Genomic DNA, 27,467 nt, shown 5'->3' on the forward strand with positions numbered 1-27,467 from the left:
AATCTCAAAGGTGTGTTCCATAACCTGATACAAGAGCCTCAAGTCCGTGAGTATCACATATTTTAGTAATCATTGTATTTACCTATATGTAATGTAATGAGGTTGTTAGAATTTTATACTCATCATATCAAGTGGTATGAAGGAATGGACCGTGGGTTAAATCACTTGTATGGAGGGATGTTTCAACAATTACAGACCATCTCTGGCTTTAATTACTGGACATTTTTATTTTGGACATTGTAATGATTTATTGAACGAAGAGTAACACATTCACACAATTCATTTATCCTTTAAAATATTTAGTAAAGCACTTGCTAGACAAAGTTTATGGTGATCACAAGCAATACTGAAAGTAAAGTAATTTCAAATTAACATTTAGAAAAAGCTTATAAATAACAGGAAAATATACATAGATTGTATCAACAACTGAACTCTATTATGCTAATTATTATTAAAACTACAACAAGATGGATGGATTAGTTACAGCTAGTCTCTCTTATGTCACAAACTAAAACATGAAAATCAGTTACGCTGCATGTATTCATACATTTATGGACTGGAGCTTCATTTATCAGGCCAACCTTTGAACGATCAGTTGGCATCAGAATCCTTGACATTAAGGCCAAGCATATTAGAAAGGCTCAGTGAATATTTGTCATTTTCATCTGATGTAGAAATATCAGGTACGGTCAGCCCCAGCGTAGACTCTGGTTTGTCTACTTTGAAAGTGCCTCCTCTGACCAAAGACGCATCTCCTGCACCTGTAGATGTATTAGCATCAAGACCTGCGCCAGTGTGTTGTAGGTCAATATCAGTTTTCTCTTCTGTTGGCGACACATTCACTGAGGACGCCTTTTCTCTTGCGATTTTCAATCTCTCCAAAATGTCAATCTTTTCTCCTCCTTTTGCTGTTGCATTCACTACTGGCAAGCGGATTCCTTTACTGAAAACAAAATCCTTCTCCTCCAAGTCAGATTTTATTGAGCTCAGTGCTTCAGTAATTCCTCCAATGCCATCAATGTTGATTTGGGGCAGTCTGTGGAACTTGAATACAGGAACCTCCACCTCCACCACATCAGAGTCAGAGCCACTCCCCTCAAGATCTGCACTGGCATTAGTCTCAGGAGATTTTGCTTTAGATCCAAAAAGACTAAACTTTGGGATCTTGAAATGTGGCATCTTGGGCTTCTCAAGACTTGCATCTACATCTGGAGCTTTCACATCTACATCAGGTCCTTTAATATCACCTACATTTGGTGCATTCAAATCTACTGCAGGAACAGAGATGTGTGCATCTGTTGTAGGCATATCTGTGCTGACTCCAGGTACCTTAATTCCAGCCTCAACTGTGGGATTAATACTGGGAGCTTCTACTTCAGGACTTGAAAGATCAAGTTTTGGATGATTGTAATGTGGCATTTTAAAGTCACCAAGGTGGGTATTCAAATCCAGATCTGGAGTTTTCAAGTGGATATTGGAATCTTTGAGGTCTGCTTCTGGCAGGTTGACATCCAAACCTGGAGATTTCACATTGGCATCGGGTGCTTCTACTTCAATTTTTGGCATACTCGTGTCTATGTTTGGTGCTGAGAGACTACCACCAATTTTGGGTGGATAAAGGTTGACATTTGGTGTTTTCAAGCTGAGATCAGATGACTGGAGGTCAGCTTTTGGCAGATGTAGACTGGGTGCCTTGATATCAGTTTCAGGCAAACCAACATTCACGTTGGGATCAATGCCAGTTTTGAGACCAGCATCAATGCCTGGAGTACCAATGTCTCCCTCAAGTTTGGGGGCTGAGAGACTCAAGTCTGATGCTTTTAGTTCAACATTGGGTGCTGTCAAGTCTGCACTGGGTAACTTTGCATTTACATCAGGAACAGACAGACCTAGATCTGGACGTTGTAGATCAGCATCAACATCAAGATTTGGTCCTTTCACTTTTGGCGCCGATGTGCCAAACTTTGGCCATTTTATTTGGGGAAGCTTGATTTTTCCTGCATGGGCATCAGCCTCTGGAGCTTGAATGTCTACACTGGGGCCTTTTAGATCAGCTTTCGGTAAATTTACGTCAAGATCTGGCGCATCAAGACCACCATTAACTTTTGGTGCAGAAAGATCAATACCAGTTTTAAGACCAGCATCAATGCCTGGAGTACCAATGTCTCCCTCAAGTTTGGGGGCTGAGAGACTCAAGTCTGATGCTTTTAGTTCAACATTGGGTGCTGTCAAGTCTGCACTGGGTAACTTTGCATTTACATCAGGAACAGACAGACCTAGATCTGGACGTTGTAGATCAGCATCAACATCAAGATTTGGTCCTTTCACTTTTGGCGCCGATGTGCCAAACTTTGGCCATTTTATTTGGGGAAGCTTGATTTTTCCTGCATGGGCATCAGCCTCTGGAGCTTGAATGTCTACACTGGGGCCTTTTAGATCAGCTTTCGGTAAATTTACGTCAAGATCTGGCGCATCAAGACCACCATTAACTTTTGGTGCAGACAAGGAGAGAGGTTCCGCTCTGAGGTTTGCACTAGGTGCATTCACTTCAGCTTTTGGTGTATCAAGACTTGCATCAATATGAGGTGTTTTTAAATCAGCATCCACACTGGGACCCTGGACTTGTGATCCTTTGAGTTTGGGAAATTTAAATTTGGGAAACTTCACCTTTGCATCAGGTGCATCAAGATCTGGACCACCAAGGTTAAGGTCTGGGCCACTGATATTGGCGTCAATATTTGATGCAGAAAGATTAACATCTGGTGCACTTATTTCTGCATCAGCCTTTTTGAGGTCCACCTCTGGTATCGTCACATTAGAGTCAATATCAGCCTTTGGACCTTTCAGTGTGCCAAATTTGGGTTTCTTGAATTGGAACCATTTGAATTTTCCAGATGGGGCTTCAATGTCAACATCTGGAGATTCTACATCAAATTTGGGGGCTTCCAGTTCAGCTTTTGGTAAATTTAGATCCACATCTGGTGCATTTATCTCACCATCCATATTTGGAGCTGAGAGATTCAAGTCAGGGGTTGAAACACCAGCATCTAAATCAACATCTGGACCATTAACCTTAGGACCCGAGATTGACCATTTTGGCTTTTTCATAGTGGGCAATTTGATCTTTCCAGATGGAGATTCAATGTCTACATTTGGTGCTTCAACATCGGCTTTTGGTAAATTCAGATCACCATCAGGTGCTTCAGCAGACAGACTGAGGTCAGGTGCTTTCACATCAGCATCAACATCTGGGGTTTTCAACTTTGGCCCAGAAACCAAGAATTTAGGTGTTTTCAGTGTAGGGAACTTGATTTTGCCAGACGGTGGGTTTATGTCAGCATCTGGTGCTTTGATATCAAGGTCAGCTTTTGGTAAGTTCAGATCAGCATCAGGTGCTTCAGCAGACAGACTGAGGTCAGGTGCTTTCACATCAGCATCAACATCTGGACCATTAACCTTAGGACCCGAGATTGACCATTTTGGCTTTTTCATAGTGGGCAACTTTATCTTTCCAGATGGAGATTCAATGTCTACATTTGGTGCTTCAACATCGGCTTTTGGTAAATTCAGATCACCATCAGGTGCTTCAGCAGACAGACTGAGGTCAGGTGCTTTCACATCAGCATCAGCATCAACATCTGGGGTTTTCACCTTTGGCCCAGAAACCAAGAATTTAGGTTTTTTCAGTGTTGGGAACTTGATTTTGCCAGAAGGTGGGTTTATGTCAGCATCTGGTGCTTTGATATCAAGGTCAGCTTTTGGTAAATTCAGATCAGCATCAGGTGCTTCAGCAGACAGACTGAGGTCAGGTGCTTCAGCAGACAGACTGAGGTCAGGTGCCTTCACATCAGCATTAACATCTGGACCATTAACCTTAGGACCCGAGATTGACCATTTTGGCTTTTTCATAGTTGGTAATTTGATCTTTCCAGATGGAGATTCAATGTCTACATTTGGTGCTTCAACATCGGCTTTTGGTAAATTCAGATCACCATCAGGTGCTTCAGCAGACAGACTGAGGTTAGGTGCTTTCACATCAGCATCAACATCTGGGGTTTTCACCTTTGGCCCAGAAACCAAGAATTTAGGTGTTTTCAGTGTAGGGAACTTGATTTTGCCAGAAGGTGGGTTTATGTCAGCATCTGGTGCTTTGATATCAAGGTCAGCTTTTGGTAAATTCAGATCAGCATCAGGTGCTTCAGCAGACAGACTGAGGTCAGGTGCTTCAGCAGACAGACTGAGGTCAGGTGCCTTCACATCAGCATTAACATCTGGACCATTAACCTTAGGACCCGAGATTGACCATTTTGGCTTTTTCATAGTGGGCAATTTGATCTTTCCAGATGGAGATTCAATGTCTACATTTGGTGCTTCAACATCGGCTTTTGGTAAATTCAGATCACCATCAGGTGCTTCAGCAGACAGACTGAGGTTAGGTGCTTTCACATCAGCATCAACATCTGGGGTTTTCACCTTTGGCCCAGAAACCAAGAATTTAGGTTTTTTCAGTGTTGGGAACTTGATTTTGCCAGAAGGTGGGTTTATGTCAGCATCTGGTGCTTTGATATCAAGGTCAGCTTTTGGTAAATTCAGATCAGCATCAGGTGCTTCAGCAGACAGACTGAGGTCAGGTGCTTTCACATCAGCATCAACATCAACATCTGGAGCTTTCACCTTTGGCCCAGAAACCAAGAATTTAGGTTTTCTCAGTGTTGGGAACTTGATTTTGCCAGACGGTGGATTTATGTCAGCATCTGGTGCTTTGATATCAACGTCAGCTTTGGGTAAATTGAGGCTCACGTCAGGTGTACTAATCTCCCCATCAATTTTTGGAACTGAAGCATCTGGTGGGCTTAAATCTGCATTGAGGTCCATATCAGCTTTTGGCCCATTAAGTTTGGATTTTTTCCACTTTAGATGAGGCCAGTTAATTTTTCCTGAAGGAGCATCAATGTCAGCGTCTGGGGCATGAACATCTACACCCGGGGCCTTTAGCTCTGTTTCTGGAAGACTCAGCTCAGCATTTGGTACATTAATGTCACCCTCAATCTTTGGAGCTGAAAGACTTAAATCAGGTTTCTTTAGGTCTGCATCCATGTCCAAGTCTGCTTTTGATCCTTCAAGTTTGGGCTTCTTCCATTTCAGGTGAGGCCAGTTGATCTTACCAGAAGGGGCATCAACGTTAAGATCTGGGGTTTGAACATCTAGATCAGGGCCTTTAATATCAGCTTGAGCTGAGCCAACATTCACATCTGGGGTACTTAGATCACCATCAATCTTTGGTGTGGAAATGCTGGCATTAGGTGTGGACAGGTCAGCATCTGGTCCTTTGAGTTTTTGACTTTTCCATTTTAGATGGGGCCACTTGATTTTCCCTGAGGGTGCCTCAATATTAGCATCTGGGGCCTTTACATTTACATCAGGACTATTCAAATCCACTTTTGGCCCATTCAGCTCCAAATCATTACTTTTCAAATCTAACTTTGGAGCTGACAGGTTGAGGTCTGGTCTCTCCATACTTCCACTGACTGAAGGAAGACCTGGATCACCAGAGACATCAATGTCTGCTTTTGGTGCATCAAGATCAGGTAGATTGAAGTGTGGCATTGTGAATTTCGGGGCCTTGTGTTTCATTTTGCCTTCGACTTCTGGTTTGTTGATGTCTAGTGTTGCAATGGGAGTGTTAAGATTGGGAGCTGAGACACTGATATCAGGTACTTCTAGGGTTCCACTTGAATCTGATTTTATGTCTGGCATTGTAAGCCCTGCGGAGGGCATTTTAAATGTGGCACCAGCAGCAGTTGATGGCTTATTTAGGCTAAGACTGGGAAGGTCTCCATTAAGAGTCGGTTCACTTATTTTTACCCCCAACCCTTGTGCATCATTAAGCTTTCCATTCAGGCCATCAAGGGAAACGGTTGGTCCCTGAGCTGATGCATCCAGCGATAGATCCTTCTGTAATATCTGTTGGTAATTAAAAAAAACAAAATTAAAGCACTAACTTTATGACTATTAACCAAAATTGTATTCTGAGCAGCACAAATCATGTCCAGTTCATCTGCACTGCAGCAAGGTGGGGGTAGAAATGGGAAATAGAAGATGTCATGGACGAATAGGATGGACTAGATTAAGTAAATCACCACCACCTCACAAAACGTCCCCATACATTAGGTCACTTGCATCAGTAAAATATATATATTGTATGTTGAAATAAGCAAACTGACCCGTCTTCTTAGAAAGCACTGATATGCTTACTATTGCTTAATTTTGGTAACAGATTCGAGAAAAAGATTTTTACGTAGGGGATTTTAGGCTTCACATATGCAGTTTTTAGAAAAAGGATTTAATGTCTAACTGGATATCTTTTCAGATATATTGTGATTTGACAGTTTATTGAAATACTGAAAGTCAATATTTCAACAGTTCTCATACACAAAAAGGTTTAAAAATGTATAAATAAAAACAGATTTTATGGTGTTTCCTATAATAACATAAACCAAATGTTCCCCACAGCTTGATGCTTACCGCTGCCGAATCTTTGAGACCTACTCCCAAAGAGCCAAGGTCAACACCGGGGTTCAAGTCCTTCTCTGTCAGAAGATTTATGTTGCTTTCGTACGGCTCCAGCACCTTCAAGATTTTCTCCACATCGTTTTTCTCAAGTTTACCAAGTTGTATTGTTGCTGCAACAAACCTTTCTCCTGAAAGGAGCAGAAATAATGTCACATTCTTTTTTTCTATTAGTGCTTATTGAATTTTCAAAACTAACAAAAATGAATCTGAAATGTTTATCTTACCACTTTTTGGAGAGATTGTGTTGTCTTTGATTCCTGCAACAACAACTCCTTTCTCAGCGTTATCCAGCACGAGGCTTTCTGAGAAGCTTGCACTCTTGCTGTCCTGGTCCTTTGACAGTGGTTAGAATACACAGTGTGAGATTTTTACATCAGGCAATGTTTACATTTTTGTGTATGATTGTCAGCCACTGTATGTCTAACATTGTTATACTTACCATTATTTCTATTACATGCACATCCACATCACAGAATTCATATGACAATTCAAGCGAATGTGGGAACTACAGCAATATTATCTGTGAAACACAAAAGAAAGCAGAGGGAGCTTTTACTTAAAGCTGACACCGACTAAGTAAGATGCAGGGAAGCAATGCTGAATGTCGTTTTTGTAGGTAAAAGTAAAATCAGATCATTTTATTTTTTCTAAAAGCTGTACTCTTTCTGATCTCTCATCACAAACAATGCAGCAACATGCAGCTTTCAGCTTATTAATAAAAACACTGGTTTAGGTATACTGTAGGTGCAGCTAAAAAATAGTGTGTCACTGTTTCTACCCGTGCAATAACATTTTTGTAATACCTGATAATACTATCCACATGAAGACACACAAGTGAAACGCGTTTTGTTTCTTTAAAGAAGAGCTGGTACTTTTATTTATTTTTTCCTGATTCTGAACTGACAGAGAAACTCTGACGCCCACAAACCACATTGTCTCACACTTCAGGAATCTAAAGCCTTTGCCAGGTTTGTTAAGGTGTATGTAGGCATCTAAACCAGTTGGTTTGGATGCATTCTGACTGACACACACTGGATTCGACCACACCTCAACACATTCGCATATAAACACTAACGTAATTCACTTGCAGCAGTGTCGAATAGAAAATGAGGGAGCAGGTTTTAGACATGCTGTGATAAAAACCCTAAACTCAAGAGCGTCTGCTTCATCAGGTTTATACTGTCCAGCAGAGCTAAGAGTCAGACGATCGTCAACACCATGCTTTTAAATTCAACTCAAAAAAGAAATCAGATGTGGTAAAAACAGTCACTCAAATTGAAACAAACAGGACTTATGAAAAAAAACAAAACAATACTTACAAAACTAACTGCTAATTGATTATTATTGGCCAACACCCACTGATAATAACACAGTCCATCCCAGGAGTTCTCTTTCTTTAAATATAGAAACTACTAACCAGGTAATAACCAGATGACAGTAGATAAATCTAATTCTTCAGTGAGAGCTCAGAAAACTGTAGTTATATGCTCAACGATGCTGTTTCAGGCATTCTTGACTTGCAAGGAAACTGGGCAGTGGTTTTAGGCTCTACCTTATGGTTCCCCAAACCAGCGATGAGCAACAAACAGGAAAGGCAGTGAAGTCACAAGACACTTCTTAAAAAACTAATTGCATTGCCGTTAATAGGTGTATCCAGGGTGGCAACGTTTTGAGAAACAACTTCAATCAAACAGGGTGTGAGCCCAGTGACAGCAGAGTCTGGCATGCCCACAGTTGTGGTCAACCTGTTTTAAAATCTTTACGCTAGACAAACTCTGCAGTTTGGTGCTGACATACAAGTACAACAATTTAAAAAAAAATCAATGACACCAGAGGCAAAACATAAGCAAACGCCTCATCCTTAAATGGCTTCAGTATTAATTCAGACTTTCCACCCAAGTCTGTGAGAGGACGGGGGTCAGTCTCAGTACTCGAATGAAAACAAATGTAACTGATGTGAAGTACAGAGATGAACCTATACCAACTACAATGTACATTTTACTGAAATGCAATTTTTAGATTTTGAAATGAATAAACATTAAGGTATTTTTTTTTATCAAATCTCCTCCAATTTATTCCAATCATAGATTGTGCCATAACAACCAAACTGAGATTTGATGGACTTACCGTGTGCCAAAGACACCGTCTCCTTAGGAAAGCCTAGGGCCAGATGTCTCCTCTTCAGTGTATCACTGCTGCTCTGTGGGCAGGACGAGGTGAAGCTGCCAGTTGAATACCTATAATGCAGGCAAACAGGTTAGGCAGCATCAGGACCGCCTCTTTTGGAGCCCCCTTGCAACAAATCCGCACACACAGACACACACCCCCACACACCTTAACTTCAGACTAGGCCTTTAGGCAGCCGAAACCTGACTAGAAAGCACAAGAGAAAGATGTATGAGTGAGAAACACCACTCCTTATCAACAGGACTAACCAGGTCCACAAAGGTACAAACAAGCAGCAACACTTGCTTACACTTCATTTTGCCTCAGTGTCTATTTTTTTAAACAGTTGTTTGGTAGTTAAAGACTCCTGATTATCTACATTCCTTATAAACTGCCATATTTAATGCTGCACTCATTTTTATTCATTTTGGTATACTTGTACATATTTAGTACACTGAAATTTAACAAGAATAAGAAGTAAACGTGATTATGTTTCAAGCTTGTAATCCAATTTTCACAGCACAATGACCTGATGAGGTGCTAGGACAGCAGGATTAAAAGCCTGTAAAAACTGAAACAGATATAAATGTTCTTGTGTTTAAAAACATCCATTTCCCCCCAGTTGCACCAACCTCTCAAAGTGCTTTAGTCCTCGACCACATTTGACCATACCTTCATAAAGAGCTGTATTTTGTATACTTCCAAGCACTTTGTCTACTCCACATCCATGGTCAATTTAGAATCAAAAACCTAGCATGTATGTGTTTGGTGTGTAGGAAGAAGGCCCAGAGAAAACCCCCACAGGCACAGGGAAAGCATGCCAGCTCCACAAAGAAACACTTGTTAATGGCTTCACGGGCTTCAAAGTCACACAATTGGCATTTTGCTTTACAGCTAATGATTGTCAAATGGGCTACAAGTCAACCTCTAGCAGCAAGAGTGCACACGCTTCAGTGTCAGTGAACTCAACAGTAAAAACTAAGCAAACCATGAGTCCAAATATTTCCAGTGTTTGTGCTAAGCTAACTGATAGCTAGCTTCCTAAATAGTTTGTAAAGCACTTGAGCGTGTAAGGCTAAAAGCTGCACGCTCAGTTTGCAGCATCCAAAGAATTATGTCGGACACTTTCTTAAACATGAAATTAGGTTCAACGCAGGACTTTTCATATTCATAATTTAAACATATTCTGAGAGCATGTAGACATCAAAGCCCTCCAACAAATACAACATTGAAATAATGTTTAGTCTTGACCATTCACTAAAATAAATCAAATTCAAATTTTATTTGTCACGTACACAGTCATACACAGTACGATATGCAGTGAAATGCTTAGACAACTGCTCGTGACCTAAAGAGAACAAAAAAGGAAAAGGCTATGAATAAGATAGGAAATAAATATGAAAAATTAAAAAGGGTAAATTTAACTAGGAAGGAATAAAATATAAATTAAGGTTAAAAATGAAATAACTGTACAACACAAATTAGAATGAAGGGTAAATTTAACTGGGAAAGAATAAGATAAAATATATAAATTAAAGTTGAAAATAAAATAACTGTACAACAAAATACACAATACACAATATAGAACTATATAAGAATGTATGAAGAAATATAAATAAATATATACACAATAACAGCAGCTGTACAAGTATTAACTGGAAACACTACTTTATAATGAGAATGTCATTTTTGCATTACAACATAACACAATGGACAAACATAATATAAATTATTTGCAATCAAATTTAACAAAAGTCTGCAACAACAACCTTCAGCACACAGCCCAGTATGACACTGCTCCTCTTGGAGCTCAGTTACAGACTTTCTCTGAAACCTTTTTTTGGCTGACAGTTGGCCTGTGCTGTGCAACACCCCCACACTTCCACTGCTGATTTTACTGCCTCAATAACTTGTCGGCTGACCGACTGTGAGTCTGCCTTGTGTATCATGGGCCTGCCATACTAATAAGGTGCCACTTTGTTTAGGTGTTGAAACAATTCTGTCAGACATTTTCGGAGAACAACTTATAATGATGACGAACTGGAGTGGCATTTTCCCGCAAAGCATTTTAGCTATTCTGCAGAGAATGTCACCTGAAAAGCCGTACCCGACTGTGCAGCAAGTCACTACCCAACCCATGTGACCAGTTAATACAATGTGATGACTGTGTAGAAGAGACACTCAGAAGGGTGTTGTCAATGTAAAATGATAGCAAAACACAGATCAACAGAAACTTGAATTCCCAAGAAACAGGAGGAGTCACTTCATGTATTACGATTTTACTGTGTCTATTTCTTTAAGTGAGAGAGATCATTGATCACACAAGGGCCAAGCAGAGCTCCATCTTCAGCTCCATCTGAGAGAAACACCCCTGGAATATTTCTGAAGGTGATAAATCAACCTTACGTTTCTAACAGTGAAATAAAAATCAACCAGAAGTGAGGGACAATTCCTGAGTATAAAAAGTATAGATTGCAATTTTCTGCTAAACCTTAACTTAGACAGACTTCAGCAGTGTGACAACATGCCACAGAGCATTATTGGAGCATTAAAATCTCTAGTGGCTGCCACTGTAGCTGGTGGATATCTGGATAATGGATGTAAATTTCCTTCAGGGTAAATAAAGAGTCTATGTATACCAAAACTTGCTGTTTCATGTGCAGTCATCAATATGTTTCTCTTGCTGTCCACAAAGACCGTTTAGAGTCATTCAGACATTACTGATCAGCAAAACTTTTACTACAAATGCAAATGAAGCAAGAAGCATCTGGTACCTAACTTCAGCCTCCTGCTGACAAATTCTAATGCAGATACCCATTAATACAGATTACAGTTGATTCAGAAGATCTGTCCTTTCTCCTGGTTTATAATAATTGCTATAGGGCTCAGTGCCCAGACAGCATCTCGAATACTGCGAGACAGTATGTCAAACTGAGGCACTCGCACAAGGGGCAAACTTCAAAACAGCAGTTGTGGTAAATGTGGCTGTGGCACCTTCGCTGAACACATCACTCAAGCAGCAGAATGTGTTACAAAAATCATCCTCCACTTACATCTATGTGGGCATGTATGTCTGTGTGAGTCCTATTTTCATTTGTATGACCACACCAACCTTAAATGGAAACAAATGTGTAGGTTAAGTTTTCGTCATCACAGCCCTAGAGGCTCTTGACTCTGAGGCGAGATGAATCACTTCATCGCTACTCTGTATTTACGTTTTGAGGAACTAAATCCACACTGTATACAACAGGCAACTCAAGGCCTCGAGTGCTGTGTCCTGAACCGCTGATTTAAATGGCTAAATGACCTGAAGTTCTCCAGAGGCCTGCTAATGAACTAATCATGTGATTCAGATGTGCTGACCCAGGGCGAGATCTAAAACCTGCAGGACACCGGCACTCGAGACCTGGAGCTGGATATCCCTGATATACAGTCACTAATCAAAAATCTCTGAGCTAGTTTCCAGGACTTAAGATAAGTTTTACGACTTTCCATTTGTGGCTGTTGATATCTAAAATATCCTGTTACAGAGCATGACGAGTCTTTTTTTAATGAAATAACTTTCAATTTTTGCCATATGCACGAGAAAGGATACAGGGCCAGGACTGTCAGCAAAAGGTTTGGGTATGCACTTCATAATGTACATATTATTTTTATATCCATCAGTCATTGTAATGATCTACCTTTTAATTACACATTTACTCATGTAGACCTTGTTAATACTGGGTTGGAACCCCTTTGTCCTTTAGAAATCCTACATTCTTTGCTTGCCCTTCTCATGGCGTAGATCTGACAAAGTACTAGAAATATTCCTTTCAGATTTTGGTTCGTACTGCCACCATAGCAGCACAGTTGCACGTCCACTGTCAAGTTCAGGAAGCCAATTTGAGATGATTCGAGTTTTGTGACATGGTTTGTTATGCTTCTGGAAGACTGTGGTCTCACAGGGATAAATGTGGTCAGCAACAATAACCATGTAGGCTGTGACATCTAAACAGTGTTCAGTTGGTATTCAGAGGCCAAAACGTGCCAAGCAAACATCCCCTACATTGTGACAGCACCAGTCTGAACCACTCATACAAGACAGGACGGATCTTTTCATGTTGTTTTCGCTAAATTCTGATCCAAAAATCAAAACTCATCAGACCAGGCAACATTTTCCTATAGTTCCACTGTCCAATGTTGGTGAGCCTCAGTTTACTGTGGTTAACTGCTGCAACAGTCCATCTACTTCAAGTTTCAATGTTTTGGACATTCAGAGATGCTCTTCTGCATACCTTTGTTGCAACGAGGGGTTATTGAGTTACTGTAGCTCAAAGCAGTCTGCACATTCTCCCAGACATTAACAACATATGATTGCTCGCTATAGACTATATATGGTTTTTTGACAATTCCCTGAAAAACCTGGAGATGGCTGTTTTGAGTTGATCCGAGTTCATAAAATACTCAGATCAGCTCATCCGACCTACTTAAGGAAAGGATGGTCATTTGGACTAACAAAACCTGTCTGTTACATCAAAGTATCACTTATAAAAAACAATCTTAGCATCCTATGTATTTCAAAAGAAAGGTGACTACTGACTCAAAATATGTTTGTTTGGTTTGTTTTTTAAGAGGAGTTCAGAATAAGGCACCAGGCTGTAAGCCATATGTGTTCAAACTTGTATTTTCATTTGTTTTGGCTTTGAATATATAATTAAAATCTTAAAGGAGAAAATTACTGACGGCTAAATCAACACTAGTTTGATAAACAGAGAAAAACCTATTTTGACTTACACTTGCGACGTGCATGCAGCACAACAGGAAACTCCAACACCATCAAACAATGATTTGGAACAGCTGAATTCAGTCAGACTAATGGGCATGAGAAGTAAAAACAAAGGAAACAGCACTGGGAATCAAAATGTCAAAATAAAACAGGAAGTACACAAAAAGGGGTTAAAAAAGAGAGTAAAACATTTACCAGAACAGGAACTGAGGAATGTATAAAAGACAAAATTCAAAACTTCAAATAGCCATTTTTAAATATTGGATCACTCAATTGTAACAAATCAGTAACATTCACACCCATTTCAAGAGACAGCTGTGAGAAAATTCTGCCTTTTTATTTGTTCTGCAGCTATTTCTACATATGTTATCTGGATAATGTCTGATTCATGAATGTGCTACATTCACCTTATCACAACCGCGCCCGTGTCAAGTCAGCCCTGTGCCAAGATAATGTTATTGCTGTGTGTGAGGGCTGGTGTCCTTTGTATTTCATCTTTTTCATTCAAGTTTAATTTAATCACAAAGAAAGTTTAAAGATAAGGTTCAGAGAAGAATATAAAGGAATTAAAATGGCATTAAATCATCTTTACTTCAATCTCTAAACTCTTTTACACAATGTGTCACAATGATTGCTCTCAGTTGGACAGCTCCATATGAAGCACTTTACTAGAAATTCATAGTAAACACACCTTGTGTGCCACAGACTGCTCCCAAACACGAGGGGGCAAGTAATACCTCTAAAACACTTAAGTTGGCTTTATTAAACGTTAGATCTTTAGCTGGGAAAACATTTTTAATTAATGATTTAATCACTGAGCACAGCCTTGATTTTATGTTTTTAACTGAAACTTGGTTGGACCAAAGTAACAGTGGAGCTGTTCTCATCGAGACGACCCCTCCTAACTACAGTTTTATCAGTGAGGCCAGGGCGAGCAGGAGAGGAGGAGGGGTTGCTGTCTTATTTAATGAATCATTTCAATGTAAGCAGCTATCTCCTGGAAGTTTTCAGTCTTTTGAATATGTGGCTTTACAGCTGAAGGCCCCATCCAAAGTTGTGTTTCTTAATGTTTACAGGCCTCCCAAATACTGCACAGACTTTTTTAATGACCTCAGTGAACTGCTGTCTGTGATCTGTGTTGATTTTGACTGTGTAATTATTGTTGGGGATTTTAACATTCATGTGGACAACCCTCAGGACAAAGGGACTAAAGACCTGAGTAACACTCTGGGCAACTTTGGCTGACTCAGCATGTAACAGAGGCCACACATAATAGAGGACACACTCTTGACCTACTGATCTCCAAAGGCCTGAGCATTTCAAACATTACTGTGTCTGATGTGGGCTTATCTGATCATTACTGTGTTTTCTTTGAAAGTAAAATCTCAGCCCACACAAATATATCAACAACAGTGATCACAAAACGGTGTATAACTGAACACAGTAGTGCAATTTTTAACCAGGTCTTCCCATTAACACCTGGCCTGTCCAGAGGGTCAGTCAATGAGCTCGTCAATAGCTTCAATGCTAACATGTTAAATGTAATGGACACTATTGCTCCCATTAAGGTGAAGGTTATCTCTGGAAGGAAAAAGTCTCCATGGAGAAACTCCACACTGGTGAAAAAAGAAAAAAGAGAGTGTAGGAAAGCTGAGCGCAGATGGAGAAAAACAAACCTCCAGGTTCATTATGACATTTATAAAGAGAAACTTCACAATTATAATTTACAACTGAGGAATGCAAGAAGGTCCTACTTCTCTGACATCATCACTAAAAACAGCCATAATGCTCGGGTCTTATTTTCTACAGTTGACAGGCTAACAAACCCTCCTGTGTCAGTGGCAGCTGAACTTCATTCGACCATGGCCTGCAATGACTTTGCCAAATTCTTCACTGAAAAAATCCAAAAAATTAGACAAGCAATTGGTACATCAACAGCAGATCCAGGATATGTACTGTGTCCACCGAAAAACTGTTTAAACACCATGAAACAGTTTCAACCTATTAACAGCAAAGACCTGGAGGACATCTTAGGTCAGCTGAACTCCTCCTCCTGCTGTTTAGATGTCCTGCCAACAAGTTTTTTCAAAAAGGTCTCAAAGACTTTGGAGTCAGACCTGTTACAGATCGTCAACTTTTCTTTAATGTCAGGTGTGTTTCCAGAACCACTAAAAACTGCTGTAATAAAACCTATACTGAAAAAGGACAATCTTGACAAGACACAAATGAACAACTACAGGCCGATCTCAAATCTCCCATTTTTAAGTAAGATCATTGAAAAAGCAGTTTCTCAACAGCTCAGTTACTTCTTAACACAGAATAACTGCTATGATGCCTTCCAGTCAGGTTTTAGACAGAACCACAGCACTGAAACCGCTCTGACCAAAGTGTTTAATGACATATGTCTGAATACAGACAGTGGAAAAATGTCAGTCCTAGTTTTACTGGATCTCAGTGCAGCATTTGATACAGTTGACCACAACATATTACTCAAACGACTGGAGAACTGGGCAGGTCTTTCAGGAACTGTACTAAACTGGTTCAAAACATACGTAGAAAACAGGAAATACTTTGTATCAATAGGTAACTTCACATCTGAGCAGACAAGTATCACATGTGGAGTTCCCCAAGGTTCCATCTTGGGACCCCTTCTGTTTAACATCTACATGCTCCCACTGGCACAGATTATAAACAACAACAACATAAACTATCACAGCTATGCAGATGACACACAAATATATATCACAATGTCACCAGGAGGCCGAGGCCCTGTACAGGCTCTTGGTAAATGCATTGAGGAAATCAATGACTGGTTGTGCCACAATTTTCTCCAGCTAAACAAAAACAAAACTGAGGTAATAGTCTTTGGCGCCAAAGAAAAACGATTACAGGTCACCAGAGAACTTCAATCTATACATCTAAAAACCACAAACCAGGCGAGAAATGTGGGTGTAGTGATGGATGCAGACCTAAACTTAGAAAAACACATTAAGACAATAACAAAATCAGCTTACTATCACCTCAAGAATATATCAAGGATAAAAGATCTGATGTCTCAACAGGACCTGGAAAAACTAGTCCATGCATTCATCTTTAGTAGGCTTGATTACTGTAACAGCATCTTTACAGGTCTACCTAAAAAATCAGTCAGACAACTACAGCTCATTCCGAACTCTGCTGCTCGAGTCCTCACTAAGACCAAAAAAGTGGACCACATCAGTCCAGCTCTGAGGTCTTTACACTGGCTGCCTGTCCGTCAGAGGATAGACTTTAAAGTTCTGATGCTGGCCTATAAAGCTCTGAATGGTTTAGGACCAAAATACATCAATGACCTCCTGACCCAGTATGAACCATCCAGATCCCTCAGGTCATCTGGATCCGGTCTTTTATCAGTTCCCAGAGTCAGAACCAGACACGGAGAAGCTGCATTCAGCTTTTATGCTCCTTATATCTGGAACAAACTCCCAGAAAGCCTCAGATCAGCTGAAACACTCAGTTTATTTAAATCCAGGTTGAAGACTCACCTGTTCTCAGCTGCATTTGAATAAAGCACCAAATCCACACTTTTAAGCTTAAATTTCAAAACTTACATTAACTACTGATTTTATCTACTGTTCTGATTTTATCTGTTTTGATTTTATATACTGTTTTGTTTGTTTGTTTGTTTGTTTGTTTGTTTGTTTGTTTGTTTGTTTGTTTGTTTGTTTGTTTGTTTGTTTGTTTGTTTGTTTGTTTGTTTGTTTGTTTGTTTGTTTGTTTGCTTGCTTGTTTTATTCAATTTTAAATCATGCTTTTTATTTGTTCTTGTTTCTAATGTCTCTGTAAAGCACTTTGAATCACCTTGTTGGTGAATTGTGCTATACAAATAAACTTGCCTTGCCTTGCCTTGATGTACCAGTCCCATATCTGCCACTGGCATTAATATCTGTCCATATGCATGATGGAGGCTTCTGAAGGAGCAGCGGTTTTGTGGTTTTTAGAAATGAAAGAAATACATAGTCAGTAATGGATTTCCCAAAAAACAAGAACATATTTGTTTGGATTTCCAGTCAAACGAGCAAAAGGTGACAGTATATAGCAAGTATGCAGGTGTTGAGGGTGCAGGTGCGCAGATGAGGGGGGTGTTGTTTATACATGTCTGTTAGCTGGGGGATGATTTTTCTAGAATCTGGGAAATGGAGGAAGAACACACACTGGTCTTCGATTCATGTTACATTCACTGCCTTTACTTCAGGTTGGAACTTGTGCCGTTTAATGAATACCTGTGGAGCGTTGTTGAGCAGGATGTTTGTGCATGTGCACGTGTATACACACACACACACACACACACACCTCCTGCACTGTTATAGCAGTACTGGTATTACGTCGGGTGATGTATTGTAGGCTTTGCAGCACAGGATTGCTTTGTGCATGTGGATAGGTACATGGACATTGTAATTCTGGTTACTGCCTAACTATGTTATCTGCTAAGTTGTAGCCATAGTGAGGAAGGCATGTGGAGTATGTGGAAGAAACTGAGCATTAGACACTGCTCTGAGCTAGTACTGAAAGGAACACAAACATAGCCTCATTCATTCAAATTACAAAAGTGTATCAAGGGTTACATATTTCATGTTAAGCAGAGCCCAACCTCATCAGAGCCTATGTAAACTATGCTGTTGTACTTGAATATAGAACAAATCTAGAGGATTGTTCAGGTTGTCTACTTAACTGGGAGTCAAAGTACTAGTCTGGGTTTGATATTATCCAAAAGACCTCAAGTTAAATCAGAATTAGAATTAGAATACGGTACGCTGAAATGACTGTTACAGGAATCAGACTAAACTGACAGCCACAGGGAAACACCTCTGAAAAACTTGGGCAGTTATTAATAAAGATGTGTGAAAACCCCCCCCCCAAAAAGCGATGCATCAGAATTCCACTATAGACACTACAAAACTGTAGCTACATGAACGCCTCACAACACGAGCGCCTTTGGCAAAACTACCACGCAGGAGGAAAACTGAAGTACATCATTCACAGTTATACGCTCAAACAAACACAGGAGCAGAAAGAACAGGTGAGGAGTGGTTTTTGGAAATGGCACGACCCCTGTGCATTTCGAATTTATCATACGTCCGATTTGAATGTACACAGTGGAAATATAACACCAGGCGAAATTAAAGTGACTGACGTAGGACCCCCCCCTCCCCCGGCTGTGAGGATGTGGTGACTCGGTGGTGAGAAGACTTCCTTCCAGACTAAGAGTCACTACAAGTTGGAAACAGTGTTGCGTCTTTAACTCTTACATTAGAAGCACGCTTTTCAGAATTTCCCAGTCAGGTGTAACAATGGCAATAAAGCTCTCCACCAAGGCTACATCTGCTCCAGGACCAAGACTCCAGTATGGCATGACCAAAATATGCTAGGTATGTCTAATAGAGGCCTAAACACCAAGAGCTTTATGTGGTTATTACTGGATATGCGAGCACATCCATAATATACAGTAGAAGTCGTGTATTGGAAAATATGCAGCATCGCCAATAAATGGAACGTGTGACTGGAAGGCACCTAAAAGAAGCATTAAAGTGGGCTATATAGTAGCCTGTATCATTGTTAGTGTGTGCCATTACCAGTGTGGGATTCACAGATTTGCATGATAGTGATCAAAGTGTAGGTGTGCAGAGAGGAGCTGTGAAATGTTCCATTAGGCTCATATGGTATGATATGAATGATGTATACTAATAATATAGAGGATAGACAAGATGTAAATGTGGTCAGTGTAACTGTCTTTTCTTGTAAATCAGTTCTAGCTTTTTGTCACTGTTGGTAATGAGTCCACATTTGATCTGCTCTGTGCTTTTTGCCTGTGTTTGCCAAACAGCTGAAACTTCACAACAGGCCCAGGACACGTGTGTATAGCATGTAAACAGTAAAGATAATATAATGGTGCATTTATTCTTCTGTGATTGATCAGGAATCAACTTTGTAGTGCTGATCGTTTCTGCACATGTCATGTGTTTGAAGGGGAATGTGGTGGCACTGCATTCTCACATACTTTTGTTCAGAGCGGACACATTTTAGTTCTTACTGTTTCAGATTTACACGTGTGACACACAGGATACACAAAATGTCTTCAAAAAAGCTACAGTGGATACTTTTATGCAATGCAAGAGCCAGTGACATCAGTTATAATGAATGTTAAAAAGGACAAAAACATTCCATATCCTTTACTCAGCAGGCTTTACTGTCACAACACAACTAGCTAAATGTCTTGAATGCAACAGCATACCCAGAAAAGGTCATGTTAGAGGTTTCCAAATGTTTCAATATGGACATTAATTCAGAAAGATCTCTGGACTGTAAATGTTTCCTCAGCTTTGACCATCAAAACTTTTGATGTTGGCAGTAAGATTCACAGCTTTGCACATTCATGTTAGAACGTTTTCTAGGATCAGAGGTCAAATAATGTTGCATTTCAATGACACTGCAGCAGGGGTGGGCAACTCCAGGACTCGAGGGCCGGTGTCCAGCAGGTTTTAGACGTGTCCTTGATCCAACACAGCTGATTCAAATGGTTACATGACCTCCTCAACATGTCGTGAAGTTCTCCAAAGGCCTGGTAATGAACTCATCATGTGATTCAGATGTGTTGACCCAGGGTGAGATTAGGGGTGGGTGGTATAAACGGTGTACGGTGAAATATGGAGAAAGCCAAAAACTACGCTTCCTCCACTTCCGTATCATTGATTCATTAATGTTGAATCCTCTCACAGCTGCTCTATTCCCATGTTGTTGCAGTATATGAATGACTAACCTCTTATTGTGGATGGATTATCTCAGTTGTTCACTGCTTAAAGATGAAGACTTTATTAAATATTTTAAAAAAGAATGGACTCTATATTTTGACTATAATGACACTCCCAGAACATCAGCATCTGTTCTATGGGAAGCAGGGAAAGCTGTGATGAGAGGTAAAATAGTTTCTTTCTCATCCCATAACAAGCTGATTGGGTGAATGAGGCATGTTGTATAGAGCGCTTTGAGTACTCCGTGAGAGTAGAAAAGTGCTATATAAGAATCAGTCCATTTACAATTTACCATCCCATAACAAGAAAGAAGAAAACAAATAAACAACATTTTCAGGGATTTCTATAAAACGTTGTATTCACCACAAATAAACCCGTCTAAAAAGGAAATTGATCAGTTTTTGGACAACATAACTCTTCCAAAATTATTAGACACTCAAGCAATGGCACTGGATTCACCACTGACACCAGATGAACTCCAGGAAGCCCTGATAAGTATGCCCAATAATAAGGCTCCAGGTCCAGACGGCTTTCCTGCAGAATTCTACAAAGAATTCTGGTCGATTCTAGCACCAGTTTTCTACAGAACGTTGTTGGAAATCAAAGAAAAGGGCAGACTTCCATCAAATATGAACTCTGCAAACATTAATCTCCTGCTAAAACCAGGCAAAGACCCTGTATATCCCTCAAGCTATCGTCCAATATCCCTTATAAACGTAGACCTTAAAATAATCTGCAAAGCTCTCTCAAAGAGACTGGAGAAAATAACCCCCCTCTTAATTCATCCTGACCAAACTGGTTTCATAAAAGGTAGGCACTCATCAACAAATACACGTAGATTACTTAATTTGATAGACTACTCATACAGTAAAAACCTAGAAACTACAATATTCTCTTTAGACGCAGAAAAAGCATTCGACAGAGTTAACTGGAAATTTCTATTTGCAACTTTACACAAATGTGGTTTTGGATCCTCTTTCATAAACTGGTTAAAAATATTATATAATTCCCCAACAGCTTGTGTTAGAACAAATGACCAGACATCCTCCAGCTTCTGTCTCTTGAGGGGCACCAGGCAGGGATGCCCACTCTCCCCTTCACTGTTTGCAATTTTTATTGAACCACTAGCAGCAGCAATTAGACAGAATTCAGTAATTAAGGGCATAAAATGCAAGAACGTGGAACATAAAATCAGCCTTTATGCGGATGATGTGTTACTCTTTCTCCAAAATTCACAAACCAATATCTCTGGGGTGATTGAATTGATAAACTCTTTCTCAAGTGTCTCAGATTATTCAATTAACTGGTCGAAATCAACAGTTCTTCCGATTAATTGCTCCTTCCATAATTCTTCTCCTTCCCCACTGCAATGTGGAAATATAAAATATTTAGGTATTAATGTTTCTCCCAAGCTTGCAGATCTAACTAAATTAAACCATATCTCACTTTTAAAGAAGGTAGAAGATGATCTGGCTAGATGGAAATGTCTACCCATATCACTCATGGGAAGGGTTGCCGCTATAAAAATGATGGTCTTACCAAAAATAAATTATTTATTCTCAATGATCCCAACTAAACCGCCACAAGATTGGTTCAGATCTCTAGATTCATGTATGTCCAAATTCCTTTGGAAAAATAAACCCCCACGTATAAGCTTAAAAACACTACAAAAGACCAAGGATAAAGGAGGACTAGAACTGCCTAACTTTCAGCACTACTTCTTAGCCAACAGGCTTCAGTTTATCTCAGGATGGCTAAAACACACCCTCTTAGGTGAACCTTGGCTAGATGTAGAACAAGCACTCTGCAATAATCTAGAGATCTCAGACCTACCATTTATCAGCTCAAACATCCAACGACATGAATGCTTTAAAAGCATCAACATCAGCTCTTCTCTGACAGCATGGTGGGAGTTTCTAAAAATAACGGCGTCTTCATTAATCCCATGCAAACGTACACCTATCTGGAACAACCCTGACATATTACAAAACAATAATATGATTAATTTCCAGATTGGAGTGATAAAGGAATCAAATATTTAGAACATATACTAGACGGAACAGAATTTATTCCATTTGACGGACTAGTTACACAATATGGGATCAACAAGAAAACATTTTTAGAATATCAACAAATTAAATCCATAGTAAAAAAGAAATTATATCCACGCTCTTTGGTTCTGTCCACCAGTTCAGAAGTTTTGGCGCGAGATATGTGAAGACTTATCAAAGTCTCTGAAATGTAACATTCCAACTTCCCCCTTAGTGTGTTTGTTGGGCAGCTTAGATAATGTCACTTCAGAAAAGAATATAGCCCATATGTCTGTGAAGGTTCTCAGTCATCCAGGTCATCGTAGTCAAAGGAGCTTGCAAAGAAAAGCGTCTGGACTTCTTTAAGTTACTTGAAGACGTTTCACCTCTCATCCGAGAAGCTTCTTCAGTTCTAAGGTCAAATGGTGGAGAGTCCCAGATATAAACCTAGTGGGAGTTTCCCCCCACAGAGGGACAAAAGGACTCCCAAAAGGACTTAAAGAAGTCCAGACGCTTTTCTTTCCAAGCTCCTTTGACTATCGCCCACATGGTTTTCACTGCTCTATGCATAGCCAAGAAAACAGTCCTCATGAACTGGAAAAATAAAAATAATCTTAATTCTAACCAATATAGAAATTATCTATTAGATTACATTAGTCTTGATACAGCCTCTGCCACCACATCAGATCAATTGCTCTGGGCTCCTTTGATCAGCTCCATCACCTAGTGGGGGTGGGAGTGGGGGGGGGGGGGGGGGGGGGGTGCTCTGTCTCCGGGCAGGGGCCCTGGCTGGGCTTGGTGTGTCGCCGGGGTTGTGGGCGGGTGGGTGTATGGGGGTTCAGCCCTGGCGCGGGGTGCCACCAGTGCATAGAGCCACCTGGGGGGCTCTTCAACTGGTGGGGGAGGCTGTTACATCTTGCAGGAGGTCTCCTTTCTTCAGGAACTCTCTGCAGGTGGGGGAGATATAGGAGAGGTGGAGGGAGATCTCAGCCTGGGCGTCTGTTGTCTTGTGTAGTCTGGGAGATGAGTGGATGGTGGGGTGGGTGCAGTTTTCTCTGTGGTGGGGTTGGGTGGACTGCCCCGGGCTCTGTGGGGCCGGGTGGTGCTGCTGAACTGGGCCCCGGTCCGGATGGGCCTGGGCCCCCTTTCCCTGGCGGGTCGCGGAGTATGGGGGTGCCTACTGGGGTCAGTGGGGGAGCTGGCCCCAGGGAGGGGCCACTTGCCCCCCCCTTCCTTCCCTCCCCATCTCCAGCTGCCTCCCTCTTCCCGCTCCACCACAACCACCCACACATGCAGGACCTTGGAGTAGGGGTATGTCACCAGGGTGCAGGGGAGGCATCCCCCCCCTCTGTCCCCTTCTAGCTGCCTGTGCCTCAATTTTATCCCACAACTTAGACATTCACATTACTCACACTCTCATTACACATACATATAGGATCTTGGGGGTGGGCACGCTACACGGCATCCAAAGTACCATCAGGGTGTATACCTCACCCGTGGCATCGTTGCTCACCTCTCAATTTTAAATACACGTAGACATTGAGGGCTAGCAGGAGGGACCATGCGCTTACCTGCTGCTCTCTGGCAGGTAGCTCCATGCCCTCCTGGGTTTTAATTGCACCTTAGAACACACATGCATCAACACTACAATGAGCGGGTGGAGGGAGGTTTGGAGTCTTCTCTCACCCCCGTTCTCTGCGGCCTGCTGGAGCGGGGGGGCTAAGAGGAGGAGTTGGCCGTCCGACTGCGGTCTGGAGTGTGGGGCCTCCCTGCTGCTGCGGAGTCGGGGCGGTCTGCCTCTCCCCACCGCAGGGAAAAGGGAAACACCACCTGGGTCTGGGTGCAGTTCCCCCCTCCAGGGGCAAGGGTACCTAGACCCGGTTTGTAGAGTACGCTTGGGGAGTGTGATCGTGTGTACAGCGTCTCTTTATGTCTGTCTCCACGTTGGTTGAGTGTGGAGTAAGTGCATATGAGAGCATGAGGGTGGGAATGGATGTTTGTGTCTGTGTGTGCCTGTATGTCTGTGTCTATATGTCAGGTTGGGTGTCAGACGCCACCTCTCTGGGGACACCTCAGGCCCTCCAAACCTTGGAGGGCCTATCTCCCCCTACCACCACTTCCCCTGCCGGTGGCAGACGCCCTCAGACATCGGTGCGTTGGTGGGTCTTTGTGTCCAGGGAAGGTACCCACCGGCTCACTCCTTGGTGGCTGCTTATCGTGGCCTGGAACCTGGGGCTCGCTCGGGCCACTTCGGGGGTGGGGTGCCCTCGGCTTCTCGGCCTGGGGCTCGGTCACTCTGGCACAGCTGGCACTGCAACCCCCCCTGGCTTCTTCTCCGCGGCTGCTGAGTGAGCCCTCATCTGGGACTCTCCTCAGCTCTTTCTGGGACAGTGGCGCGGCTGCCCCTCTGTTGGTCTTCCTTGGTCTCTTGTGTTCTGGGGGCCTCTGGATGTCTGGAGTTTTGATCTCCTCCAAACCTGCTTCATGCCCTGGAGGACGGGGCTGTGGCCCCCCCACACCCTCTAGCAGATCATTACATGGAGGAACCTTTTAAAAACAAGCGCGTCCATGCTCACAGGTGTACACACGGGTGATCACACCCACAAACTACACCCTTTTTGGCTCCTACCTCAAAGCACACTGTGACAATAATTCTGATGGCAAAAGAACCAAATGGGACAGGCGGAAATTTTTTTTAAAAATAAATTCTGTTTTCATGGATGCATGGATGTTAAACTTAATTGTTACACCTGGTAAAGCAGCAACGGTGATCGTTTTATTAAAGATGAAAGAATTTAGACAGTTTTTAACTCTCAGTGTTCGTTTGACTTTGGGACCTGAAGCGACAGAGTTTAGGACCCAGATTCCTCCGCGAGGCTCCTGACTACAGTAGCCGTAATGCTCCGACAGTCCATGAAGCGGTGCGGCTTCATAGCTCACCAAAGTGGTACTAAAACATTTTTGGACAGATTTCTGAGCGCCGTGTAGCACATAAAATCGGTTCAGGTCAGTAAGCACAACCAGAATTCATACATAAGGCACACTGTCGATTTTTGAGAAAATTAAAGGATTTTAAATGCGCCTTATAGTGCGGAAAATATGTTATACAGAAGAAAAGAATATATTGCGCTATATATCGCTATCGCACATGCTTCAAATTATACCACGATATGGATTTTAGGCCATTTCACCCAGCTCTAGGTGAGATCCAAAACCTGCAGGTCACCGGCCCTTGAGGCCTGGAGTTGCCCATCCCTGCACTGCAGCCTTGGGGCTATCACAGGCATGTCAGACTCAAGTCTCACAGAGCAGTGTTCTTTTGGTTGGAAGAGAAGAAGTCCTTTTAACTATAGTTTAACTTGATTTTCTGTAACAGATAATTCAATTTTTGTAACTGAATGAACATAAACCTGTTTCAACAGCAAAAGCTCAGTTTTCTGGTTGGCATACATCAGGGGTGTCCAACTCCAGGCCTCGAGGGCCGGTGTCCTGCAAGTTTTAGATATCAGTGATACCCGATTCAAATGATTAGTTCATTAGCAGGACTCTGGAGAACTTCATGACATGTTGAGGAGGTCATTTAGCCATTCAAATCAGCTGTGTTGGATCAAGGACACATCTAAAACCTGCAGGACACCGGCCCTCGAGGCCTGGAGTTGGACACCTGTGCAATAATGTCTTGAACTAATATACCAAGAAAAAATGTTCACCTTTTATAGTTGTAGCAATCAACTGCAGGTGCAAAGCAAACAATAAAGGAAACAGAATTAAGCTGTAACTTTAATCTCTGCAATGAGGACAATGGGCCTTCTGCAATAATGAGTCAGGCTGGTTAAGAGGCCACCGAAGCATGTGTGGTATCTGGATCTGCTCAGGCATTCTGCCCTGCAGCAACACCGTTGGAATGACTAATGTAATAAAATTCACTATGTGCCCATCGAATCTTCTTTGACAAACATGTAGTGTGTGGTAATCATTGCTGTGATTAGAGATAAAGTTCATGAGGAAGAATGTCAACCTGCTCTGCAGCTTTGTCCTCGTCATTAAAAGCATTCCAAGTGTCAGCGCACCACTTTTGTTTTTAAACAAATGGTACTGTTTTCCACCTTAGATGATTATGTCTCTTCAAATAGGGGCCATTTAAAGGGTTTGCATATAATTTAAAAAAAAAAAAAAAAATCCTAGTTACTAATAACATTTGTAATGAAGAGAAAACCTCAGTAGGCACATTAATAAAAGCCACATGTACTGGAGTGTTGCTTTACTGCAGTAAAGACATCATGCAGTATGCACCCGCAAGAGTCAGTGCTACACGCTGTGCAGTCTATGTTAATGGAAGAACACGCCAAAACGCTGTCAACAGCATAATCCAAGGATCTCTACAATAAAACTAAACATTTCAAAGTGCTGTGTGATACGATGACATGATTACATCTTACATATATACGGATTTAAACTCAAATGTGAAAAGATGGACAAACACAATGAAGTCATTTTGAGTGGATTGCCAAGTTAATTTTTCAGTCCCGAGAGTTGATGCAAAGTGGCATATATGTTTTTATTGTACTGGAAGGAAAAAAAAAAGTAAATCATACATAAACTGCTCTCACATACAGACAAATGAAAACCACCAGCAAAATCACCAACAATGGGCTTAGGCAGGGGCGTACAACTCCAGGCCTCGAGGGCCGTGCCCTGCAGGTTTTAGATCTCACCCTGGGTCAGCACACCTGAATAGTTCATTAGCAGGCCTCTGCAGAACTTCAGGACATGTTGAGGAGGTCATTTAGCCGTTTAAATCAGCTGGACACGTCTAAAACCTGCAGGACAGCGGCCCTCGAAGCCTGGAGTTGGACACCCCTGAGCTAGAGACATGGTTCAAGGGTTCCTCTATACAAAAAGACACACTTAAGACAAAGTTTGACCATTCACAGCTAATGTTACACTGCTAACCTGTGCAGTGTGAGTGTACCTGAGCAGCCAGCAGTTTTAATGCCACATTCCTCAGCTTGCGTGTTGTGCATTTCAGCACTTACAAAACTACGCTTGCCACAATTTTTAAAAGCATGTCACCTTAATATGTGACGTGCTTGTAGTGCTGAAGGCAGGTAAGAGTAAAGAAGGGGAGGCATGTCAGAAAAC

At 41.5% G+C, this 27,467-nt stretch overlaps 1 protein-coding gene across 2 annotated transcripts; it reads right to left on the reverse strand.

Moving 5' to 3' along the window:
• Positions 1-203: 203 nt before the first annotated feature.
• On the reverse strand, positions 204-13,594 carry LOC105940457 (uncharacterized). 2 transcript variants are annotated; one of them, XM_076891352.1, is made up of 7 exons: positions 13,516-13,594; positions 8,701-8,810; positions 7,013-7,093; positions 6,798-6,906; positions 6,526-6,701; positions 3,582-5,964; positions 204-3,419 (listed from the first exon to the last, which is right to left on the reverse strand). In XM_076891352.1, the coding sequence occupies exons 3-7, from the start codon at positions 7,013-7,015 to the stop codon at positions 592-594; spliced, it is 5,499 nt and encodes a 1,832-aa protein (XP_076747467.1). In that variant the 5' UTR covers positions 7,016-7,093; positions 8,701-8,810; positions 13,516-13,594; the 3' UTR covers positions 204-591. The 2 variants fall into 2 exon arrangements, with proteins under 2 accessions (XP_076747467.1, XP_024657343.2); XM_024801575.2 differs by having other exon boundaries at positions 204-5,964.
• Positions 13,595-27,467: the final 13,873 nt, after the last annotated feature.

This window comes from Maylandia zebra, linkage group LG13 (genome assembly GCF_041146795.1).
Source record: "Maylandia zebra isolate NMK-2024a linkage group LG13, Mzebra_GT3a, whole genome shotgun sequence".
NCBI lineage: Eukaryota > Metazoa > Chordata > Actinopteri > Cichliformes > Cichlidae > Maylandia > Maylandia zebra.

Bases quoted from the DNA above. Each gene is read 5' to 3' on its own strand.
- LOC105940457 (XM_024801575.2), bottom strand. The intron at 6,702-6,797 runs GTAAGATAAACA...TGCTCCTTTCAG, and splicing joins CACAATCTCTCCAAAAAGTG to GAGAAAGGTTTGTTGCAGCA. The intron at 5,965-6,525 runs GTAAGCATCAAG...AATTACCAACAG, and splicing joins GTCTCAAAGATTCGGCAGCG to ATATTACAGAAGGATCTATC.